At 30.0% G+C, this 10207-nt stretch overlaps 2 protein-coding genes and 1 non-coding gene across 4 annotated transcripts; 2 read left to right on the top strand and 1 right to left on the bottom strand.

The window, feature by feature from the left end:
• The first annotated feature begins 760 nt into the window (after nucleotides 1–760).
• TRNAH-GUG lies at nucleotides 761–832 on the top strand. Its single transcript has one exon. It is a non-coding gene; the product is annotated as a tRNA-His (tRNA).
• A 2159-nt stretch (nucleotides 833–2991) lies between these two features.
• On the top strand, nucleotides 2992–7276 carry LOC107002609. The gene is made up of 5 exons (XM_015200694.2): nucleotides 2992–3079; nucleotides 3254–3391; nucleotides 3744–3840; nucleotides 6461–6689; nucleotides 6872–7276. Exons 1-5 carry the CDS (start codon nucleotides 3005–3007, stop codon nucleotides 6951–6953), a joined length of 621 nt encoding a protein of 206 aa, XP_015056180.2. The 5' UTR covers nucleotides 2992–3004; the 3' UTR covers nucleotides 6954–7276.
• A 354-nt stretch (nucleotides 7277–7630) lies between these two features.
• LOC107002608 (pyruvate, phosphate dikinase regulatory protein 1, chloroplastic) lies at nucleotides 7631–9521 on the bottom strand. 2 transcript variants are annotated; one of them, XM_015200693.2, is made up of 3 exons: nucleotides 9049–9521; nucleotides 8188–8830; nucleotides 7631–7999 (listed from the first exon to the last, which is right to left on the bottom strand). In XM_015200693.2, exons 1-3 carry the CDS (start codon nucleotides 9487–9489, stop codon nucleotides 7899–7901), a joined length of 1185 nt encoding a protein of 394 aa, XP_015056179.1. In that variant the 5' UTR covers nucleotides 9490–9521; the 3' UTR covers nucleotides 7631–7898. The 2 variants fall into 2 exon arrangements, with proteins under 2 accessions (XP_015056179.1, XP_015056178.1); XM_015200692.2 differs by having other exon boundaries at nucleotides 7631–8002; nucleotides 9049–9518.
• Between the last annotated feature and the right edge of the window lie 686 nt (nucleotides 9522–10207).

Raw genomic sequence — 10207 nt, 5'->3', positions numbered from 1 at the left:
TATATATATATATATATATATATACCAGATAAGGAAACAATATATATACTTTCTGTATCAATGTACTATTAAATATATAATGACATTCACATAGTATACAAAATTTTATCATCCCAATAAAATTTAGTGATTTTTTAAGATAAGAACCTTAGTTGAGTAACTTTCTAAGAAGATAACTTTCAGTTGAGTGACTATGATATGTTATTACACTGAAAAGACAACACGTTATAATATGGATAACTTAGATTTAGGAAAAATGACATAAATATATATTTTATAATCTCTAAAATTTTCTACCATAATTTTTTTTTCAAGAATCTCCTCTCAGCTACATCACTCTCCTCTCGCTGATATATCCCTATCCCCCTCTCGAATACATCCTTCACTTATGTATCAAGATGTCTGTTGGTATAACTAGAAGTCTAGTGATGTATTAAGATGTCTATTGGTATATCTAGAAGTCCAGTGATGTATCCCAATGTCCTATCCTCTCTTTGATACATCCCTCCCCTCTTAGATATAACTCTCACCTATAAATTCGGGTGTTTATTAATGTATTTAGAAGTCCAGTAATAAATCCGAAAGTCAAATTATGTACCCGAAATCCAAAAAAAAAAATTTAAAAAATTATAATTTGAAAAAAGTAGGAAAATAATATAACTCTTAACTATGAATTTAGGTAAATTATACAATTTTTTATTACTATTATTTTATAGATAAAACAAAAAGTATTAAAATATTCAACCAAGTTGGATGTATAGTGGCTGTAGTTTAGTGGTAAGAATTCCACGTTGTGGCCGTGGAGACCTGGGCTCGAATCCCAGCAGCCACACATGTACGTTTTCAATTTTTATTTTATTTTATTTTAAAATATGGATGCGGAAATCATACTAGATTTAGATTTTGTTCAACCTGTTTTGGATATTTTAATCAGATTCAATAGAAAAATTATGGACATTATAATGATTTTGTAATCTAAATAAAACTTAATGTAAATTTGAAGAAAACGAAATAGTTTCTATCTGGTGTAAAGTAACACATGATTAAATAGATAATGGTAATAAATAAGAATAATTTAATCGAATTACTGTCTACTTAATATTTATCTTAAAGAATATGTAAAGAAAAAAACTTGACAAGTTAAATCAATCAAAGAAAATAATAAAGACGATCTTCTTTATTTTTCTCTTTTACTTAGATGTTATTCATTATTTTTATTTGTCTTATAACTATACACATAGATCTAAAAATGTATTTTGGATTTCAAATTTTAAAAATTATATTTTATTCCTAAATTTAGTGTGGAGTCAAATAACATCTCATAATTATGACATTTTTTCTATTAAAAGCTAAATAAAATAGTATGCCTATATTTGTGTCTACAACTCTATTATACATCGAAGTTAATTACGTGTTTTCTGCGTAAGAAACAAAGAAGAAATTAACGAACATTAATTAATAGAGAAAATTAAAGAGACTTTTCCCATTACGTGTTAGGTTGGTAAGTAAGTTATTTTTAATACCCAAAATATAAGTTAGCGTTAAAGAAATGAATAAAGAAAAATTAAGTGAGGTAAATGGCAGAATTAAAATTTTTATTATGGGTTCAAATATAAAAAAGAAACATATGAACAATAAAAAAATAAATTAACATGTATTTAAATAAATAATTTTAAGTATAGTTAAATAATATAATTTATAATTAAGATTTATTCGAACCTCTCGATCTTATCTGACTCCACCTTAGAATGGAGTCTTCCAAATAAAGTTTTCTTTCTTTCTCATAATCTTAACAAACACTTAAGAATTTGTAAATAGGGTAAGTAGACTTATTTGAACTTAACATGTTTGTTATGTTGTCAAATCCATTAGGTAATTAACTATGATGTCCTAGTTGGATAGTCAAGTTGGTGACACCTTCCAAACAGGCACATGGAGTCTAGTTTAATTTATTATTATTATTTACACAAATATATATAGAAAAATAAATTGTAAAATTTTATGGACATATTAAAACTACTACTATTTATATAGTAAAATCAATTATCAGAAAATTACCGCTAAATTTCTTAACAATTATTAAATATGAACCTAGTAAAATGGAAACTAAACATATCCTAAGTATAGATTTTACTAATATACAACATAAAACTTTATTAACATTGTTAATGTATATAACTTGGATCCTTAAAAATTTGGTATTTATTTAGTTTTGAAATCATAATTTCAAAAGTGCTACTATATATTTAATAATAAGAACTATCAGTGGGTATGGTACGAAGAATATGATCCTTCCACACTTATTAAGAAATTCGAATACGAGTAATGAAAAATAATCTTAATAGAGAGTGTCTTTTACAAATATATCGAGTTTAGGAATAAATTATTTACACGAGTTTTCAATATTACGAATCTTATTAGAATTTGGACTTCAGATGTATGCATCTAACGCGTTAATTAGGTGTAGTTTATTTTATATACACTGTATTCAAGTGTATATTTGACTCTCTCGCTCACCTCTCTTCCTATGTATCTATATTGCGGAATGTTATCTCGTACCCAAGTGTGTCATTTGCATGTATCTAAGACATATAGACTATCTCGTCTGCCTCCCTCCTATCTCACTCTCTTGTTCACCTCTCTCCCTATTTTTAGTATATGTGGTAGTGAAAATACAAATATCCAAGTGTATTTGATTTAAAATCTAATATGGTATTATTATTAGTGAGACAATATGTAATTATTTTAAACTATGGGGTGAATTAGTAAATTAAATATAGTATTCCGTTAAAAAATAATAATAAAATGAATACTAAATCTATAAAATTTAAATTTTTAACTCATCCCAAACTTCTACGCAATAATTTAATGATAGAATCAAGATTTTTATTAAGGGGATTCAAAATATTAAAAAGTAACTCAAAAAATTAAATAATCTTTTATATATATATATATATAATGTCAACCTTATATATACGTTATAATTTTTTCGAAAAGGTATCAAATGAACCCTCTCGCACCCATGTGGTATCACCCTCCTTATATTAGGCCTTGTGTTTCTCCTCATTCAACAAATATGGTAAGCCTTGTTTTATGGGTCAAATCTTAATTTTTGTTTCCCCTCTCAAAGTTGTTATATAAATATGGTGTGACAACTGTTTTATTAAATTTTAAAAACTATATTGTTAAATGGGGTTTGAGTTTTTTTCTCTATAAAAATATATTTAAATTTTCAATTCCAATTGAATTGTAGGAAAATATGGCTACTCAAAGTTTAAATGGAGAATTTAGTGAAGAAAAAGTATATGTTTCTGAGAGCTTTGTTGTGGACATGGAACACATATCTCATCATCTTGTAGAAAAAGAAATAAATGCAAATTCAAGAATTACTGTAAGTTCATATTCCTCTCTCTTAAATATCTTTTTTTTTCATTCGATTTTTGGTACTTAAATTTGTACTAAAATTATTGAGTTTAGTTAAGCTGATAAATAGAGAAAGATTTAATTCGAATTCGCATATAAAAGAAATCCCATATTGAGGATAAGAATTTTAAGAACAAATTTAATCTTTTTCTAGTGATCATTTCATGGTTTATTTTTCCAATTGGTTTAATTTAAAAACGAATTTCTCTTTAAGCCAAAAAAGTAAATAAATAATATACACTCCTGACATTTTTGATGAATTAATATATATATTTATTTATTTTTGTTTGTGTATCTGATGATTTGAATTATGAAAAAAGTTGCAGAGAAACCATTCGAGGAAGGGATCATTAAAAAAACAAAATTTCAACGATATCAATGAAAAAGACACAAACCTAATGGCCATTTCACCAAAAGGTAATACTTTTTTAAAATTCATTTTTCAATTCAAGAAATGAAAAAAAAAAAAAATTCTTCACTATGAATATCAAGTTGAGGTACTTTATAATAGTTTGATAAAAGTATTTTTAGATGATAAATTGAGGTTTAAAGCTACCAACTATATTTTTCCTCTCCTATCAATCCCTACTTAAACTAGAGGTTTTTCACATAGTAGATCGATAAAAAATTTATGTTATAAAATATGAATTTCCGATTTGTTCTTCATGTGACAATTTAGAAAAAAAATGCATGGTGGTAAAATGGAATGTCAATGAGAAAGTGATCAGAAAGAGTCCTTATCTTCAAATTCGTATGAAAACACCATGTTATTTTTTCTTTTCTTATTAATTTAATCAAAATATTTTTGGCGATTTTTTTCATTGATTCGATTAAATATTCGTGAAAATAACCATGAAATATTATTTTAGAAGTGATCATACATATATTATCAACTTACTATTTTTAGTGCAGCTTAAAAATTGTAATTATTTCTTTATTTTAATTTTCTTTTTTTAATTGAATGTATTTAAATTTGATGATGGAAAAGAAACACCATAGTAGTATCACTTTGACATTTTCACCAAGGTAAAAAAAAGTCACATTAGAAAAATGGGTGTTAGTCTTGGCTACGAGCTAGCGTGTTAAGAGAATCGTGGAATGTTTGATCAGTTAAAGTTTTCGGAGAATATTTTTTTTAGGAAAATAAGTTTGAGAAATGAATTTTCGTAAGAAAACAAGTTCTCAATTCACATCAATTAATTGTACTCCTCCTCCGATCACCAACACACTTCACCTTCATCCTTACCCCATAGCTTTCATTTCACGTAATATTTTTCTAGATTATATAAAATATTTTGAGATAATATTTTATTGTTTACTTACTAAATACTAAAAAATTAGTAAAAGTTTACTTTATTTTTCTGAAGGATAATTTGTAGAAAATATTTTCCTTTGTATCAAAGAGAAAGAGAAACTTATATATAAATTATAGTATAATAATAACAAGAATAATTATTTTGAAGGATTTTATAGTTTGACCATCATAGAGGTATTAATTAAGTGACAATTAGACGATCATAAAATTATTAAGTGATAATTAATTAATCGTGTCCAAACATGCACCATGCACTTGCACGAAATGGTTAGTTTGACTAAACAACTCACCACATATAAGATAATCCACTATGTATCCTCATTTTCAAAGTTAAAACTTTGTTTAAAATAATAATAATAATAATATTAGTACTTAGCTTAGTTGTCTTGTAATTTCCTTAAATTCCTTTTAAATTTCTATAATGAGTTACCTCAATAATAAGTACTTAACTAGACAATGACGTTTACGTCAAATTAATACAAATTATCATCAAACGTATAATAAAAGAGATATGAAACTTAGCGAATTCTATAAATTTAGAATAATAATATCAAGGGTAAATACAAACACTAAATTTCAACTAAAGTAACGAAGTTTGACTATCTCCATAAATAATCTTCTAGCTTCGCTGCTGATTATAATAATTAAATTATTTAATGAAGCTTTTACCTGCTCCAATCTTTAATCCTAGACGTGCCACATACGTACGTCATTAGTTTGTAATCAATATTATAATATAGATGCACATGCATTAGAATCGTTCTTTTTCTTTTTCTTTATCGTATTATCTTAGAATTATGTTTTTGTCAATGTTCTTTTTAAAGATTGTCAAGATTTTCTTGGTGAGACACAATTTGCTGAAATCATGATACTACTAATTATTATTTTTTCTTCAATTAAATGGAATAACTGAAAAATATTTTATCCAATCTATCCATTCAATAATTCAAAAATGTTGAAGATAGAATGGTTATTGATTGATATATAATTTGCCAATGGGGTCGAGTTTGGAGAGTGCCATACCTTTAAAATTTCTTAATTTAGAAAAAACTGTACATGCAATAGAAATATTGAGTAAAGCATAGTAATCACCCAACACTAGTGTAATTTAAACGGTAATGCACATAGGAGCGGAGCTGGTAAGGAAGGATCTAGGATTTGATTATATTATTTATATATGGTTAAAAATTATTTTTTATGTATATATAGTACATGTTAAACTCTCTTTAACTTCTTCATGTGTTAACTCTCCATATTTTGATCCATTATTGAAATTTCTGACTCCACCATTGATCATGCATATTAATTACTTTTTTTGTTTTACTTTGTTTACAACGAAATTTAAAAAAGAGAGAGCGATGACTCCTAATACTTGTCATAATGTTTGTGTGGCTAGGGGCAACTTTTTGATATCGAGTTCATTTGAACCAAATACTTTTACCTACAAAATATAAATTTAGATGTAAATACCTAGTGGATTCATGCTAAAATCTTAAAGATTGAATCCTTAAAACTAAATTACTAAATTTGCCATTGAAGCTTCTTACTACGGTAATATAAGAATGTATCGTTCTTTTTTGTCAACACATCAATAAAGAAAAATAGAACAAGCTTTACCAATTCATCGATGTAATTACCTTCTAAATGACCTGATTGTATGTACCATCACAGTATATATAAAACATAAATTCTTTAACTCTTTTAGTGCAACTTCTTTGCTAGGAGCTAGCATGCCTGAAAAGTCCATGGTGGTAACATCTGATCACTCCATACCACATGTACATAATCAGAACACTTCAGTGGTGGCTGCCAGTAGCGGTGCTGCTGCCACCACCACCGCCGCCATCGATGGTAAAGTAGCTGTCTCCAAGAGATTCAGTTTCCGACGATCTTCTTCTTCCTCGCCTTGGACCATTGATCCCAGGAGGATACTTATTTTCTTTGCTACCTTGTAAGTTCTCTTAACCAGTTAAATAGTACCTAAACTCGGCGTGAATAACTATTGACAGTTCCTTGACTTGACTAACTGAAGCCAAAAATAGGGGCATAAACCACTAAATAGGCATGGACTAAACCAATGATTTGCATTGTATAAACAACTGACTTGTTGTTCTTGTTTTTCTACATTGACAGATCAAGTATGGGAACAATACTGCTGATCTATTTCACACTATCCATGACCAAGCTCAATGGAGAAGATAAAGCTTCGTATTGATCTATCTTCATACTATTCATTGCCACGATCAACGGAGAAGACAACATTCTCAGTTGATAGAAAAGACGTCAAAAACTGTTTTCCCTCCTAAAATAACAAAGGGATGGAAAAGTCTGTATGATATCGAAGCAGAAGAGATTGAGCATAACTGATTTCCGGGTGACAGACTATCTGTGAACATTTGGAAGTACAAAGAAAGGAATGGAGTCAAAGAGATGCTAAAAAAACAGATAGACCTTCTTTTAGGAAGAATTCAAATGGCAGATGTATAAAATTTGGGTATAACTTTAATACAGTCGCAATGCAAAAGAAATTTTATACCATAATGTGTTCCGCTCATTAATCAAGGAAACATGATCGCATGAGAAGACATGTTGAAAACGTAAATAAAGCAAATAAAAGTGTATTCTTTCTATCAACTTAAACTTGCAGATGAGTAGTTAATACAACTTGAAGTTGTCAGTATCTCATACTGACTAATGGTTTTAATAACAAATACGGGAGTTACGCTGCCCTGTATACAGATCTAATTCACAAAATTTTAATGAAGAGCGAGGAATAACCAACCTTTTGGTATTTTTCCCACATTTCCTTCATGTCCTGCCTCCTACTCATCTCGGTTTCTTTTGAGATCCTATGCCAACTTCAAAGTAGCAATGATACACATTTATAAAATGTACGGGAGATGCAACAACATTAGCTATATTCAAAGTTGATATCGTTGCAATAATTATTTGAGATACAGTAAGAGTTGACATTACCTATTATGTGTGCAAACTACATAGAGTATTATACAATATCAAACAAAATGTACCAACACCTGCTATACATAGGTTGCAACCGCAGTACGTTTATTGCTCTGGCACTCTGCCAGCACAAAGAAGATGTCTTGGATTTCAAGTATTGTCTTTGAGATCTGATACATCAATGCTTGAGAACCACAGTTTAATAGCGTTTGGAAATTCTTGGCATTGAACATCTATTCTTTCTGTCATGGTAAAGTCTCAGAACAATAACAGCTGTTTCTTCAATAGCTTTAGACGTAACTTCTGCAGCCAAAGCAACAATGGGAAAACAAATCATCAAAATTTCTAGGAATCAACTTCCTCAGATTCGTCTGTTGGCGTAATCGTGGAGGTTAACACCTAATTGTTAAGTAAGGATTTACTCCTACTATCAGACAACAGAAAAACTTGAGTACAGTACAAACTATAAAATATAGAATGTGAATTACCTATCACTGGCCAGACAGGGTTTTGCGCAAAAATTTTGCCTGCGTATTCCAATTCTTCTTTCACGTAATCCATGTCACAATAGTTGGTCTTCAGTTCTCCGTCCATACCCAGAGTCTTAGCTCTTGCTCTTCTGATGGATTGCAGAACAACGGGATTTATTGTCAAAGCAAAAACCTTTTCCGGGTTAACTTCAAACAGTGTACTTGGTAAGTCTATATTCATGACAATGGGGACATTAGCTACTTTATATCCTTTCTGTGCTAGATAAATGGATAGCGGTGTCTTCCCACTTCGTGAAACACCAGTTAGAACTATATCCGCCATATGCAGGTTTCGCGGCAAGGCACCATCATCTTGCTTTATGGTAAATTCAATTGCTTCAATCCTCCTGAAGTATTCCTCGCTGAGAGGAGATTTCTGCCTCTCAGGAGCCCAACGAGAAAGGCCAGAAGGTGAAACACCAAGATGGCCAGCAATTGCCTCTGTAATTGGCCCGAGTATATCACTAGATGCTACACCCCAGTGTTGACATGCTTGTTTGGCAAATTGAGCCATGGAAGGCTCAGCTAAAGTATAGACAACCATTGCCCCTTCTTTGGCTGCTTGCTTCACTATCTCCATTAATTTTTCAACATCATCAATCTAGTAAAATCAAGGTCCATCAAGCATAAAAAGTTCAAAACTAAGCTTAATCATCAAATAATTATTTAGATAGTTAACATGGTCATTCAGACAGAATGCTTTTCACATGAATCAAATTTACAACTCCAGCGATACATACTTAACTCAATACATTGTAACAGTATAAAAATATATATTGTATTATTAAACAGACATTATAATCAGATAAACAAACTTACCCCAGAGAACAAGTGAGTATTCACAGGGCAAACACGATCGACTAAGCAATAATCAAATTGACCTAAAGCTGCGTTAACGGCGTGCTCCGCCGTCCATCCAGTTCCATCAGACACCATAAATATCGGTTTTCCACCATTAACCTCCTTTTCATCGTCTGACGACCAGGACCTGCTATCACCTTTAGGCAATTCAATTTCCGGTTCACTTCGAACCGGTGAACCAGACTTGTCGCGTAATTCAGTGCTGACAGCGGACCGGTCTAGTTTCCTGCCGGACCGGATGCTTCGAGCTCTGGACCACCGGTTTAGCTGAGGGCTGGCTTTAATCCTTCGTACCTGCGACTGAGAATCATCGGAATTATCAGAAATCGCCGGTGGAGATGGACTGTTTCTGGTGCCGCTGCCGGAACCGGACACGCGTAAGCTAGAAGAACAAATCATCTCCTTGTAATTTTGTTTTATTTTTTCATAAAATAAAAAGATCTGAAAACGCCGAATCAGTTGAGATTTTTTTTTTGCGGTTTCAGCCCATAAAATCAAAATGGTTTTGGATCGGCCCAACTATTCTAATTGGGCCCATATTTAACATCTTCCGAAACTGAAACGCGATAAAAGATGTCGTGTTTTAGAATTTTTATGTATTTATTTGTATTCAGTATTCAATATCAATTTCCGGCCTGTTTGGCCATAGATTTCCTAAATAATATTGGAAAAATTAGTAAACTAGTCAAAATAAATAACATATTTAGTAAAAATATCCATACTTTATAAATATTAGCAATAATGTCAAAAATGTCATTATTTTAAAAAATTTATGTGTCCCAATTTTCTTCCTATTTTATCTCTCTTTTTCAATTAATTCTATATATCCTTTTTTTTAAAAAAAATAAAATCATTCTCTCTCATATTTATCTTTTCAAATTGTTAATTCTCTCTCCCATTTAATTTTTTTTCTCTCTCATGGTTATCTTTTCTGATTTTCCTCCAACATTCAAGTTGCAAATATTTTTTTGCCATATATTTTGGTTGTTTTTTTAATCCAAAATTGAATCAACAAGAATCCCTTTGATTAAGGTATCTCTAATCTTTATCCTATTTTCAGATTTCTTTTCTAATTTTATTTTTGTTTAAATCTTAAAAAAATGTTGTTTGTATTTCT

Source organism: Solanum pennellii, chromosome 10 (assembly GCF_001406875.1).
Source record: "Solanum pennellii chromosome 10, SPENNV200".
NCBI lineage: Eukaryota > Viridiplantae > Streptophyta > Magnoliopsida > Solanales > Solanaceae > Solanum > Solanum pennellii.
Note: the sequence above shows the minus strand (reverse complement) of the source record. Positions and strands in the feature narration are given on the sequence as shown.

What these genes read in the sequence shown, in the direction of transcription:
- LOC107002609 (XM_015200694.2), top strand. Translation starts at nt 3,005, where the DNA reads ATGAACCCTCTCGCACCCATGTGGTATCACCCTCCTTATATTAGGCCT. An exon ending in CTCCTCATTCAACAAATATG is followed by an intron (nt 3,080 to 3,253) that starts GTAAGCCTTGTT and finishes ATTGAATTGTAG; the next exon opens with GAAAATATGGCTACTCAAAG. An exon ending in AATGGCCATTTCACCAAAAG is followed by an intron (nt 3,841 to 6,460) that starts GTAATACTTTTT and finishes CTTCTTTGCTAG; the next exon opens with GAGCTAGCATGCCTGAAAAG.
- LOC107002608 (XM_015200692.2), bottom strand. Translation starts at nt 9,489, where the DNA reads ATGATTTGTTCTTCTAGCTTACGCGTGTCCGGTTCCGGCAGCGGCACC. An exon ending in ATACTCACTTGTTCTCTGGG is followed by an intron (nt 8,831 to 9,048) that starts GTAAGTTTGTTT and finishes TGATTTTACTAG; the next exon opens with ATTGATGATGTTGAAAAATT. An exon ending in CCCTGTCTGGCCAGTGATAG is followed by an intron (nt 8,003 to 8,187) that starts GTAATTCACATT and finishes CTTTGGCTGCAG; the next exon opens with AAGTTACGTCTAAAGCTATT.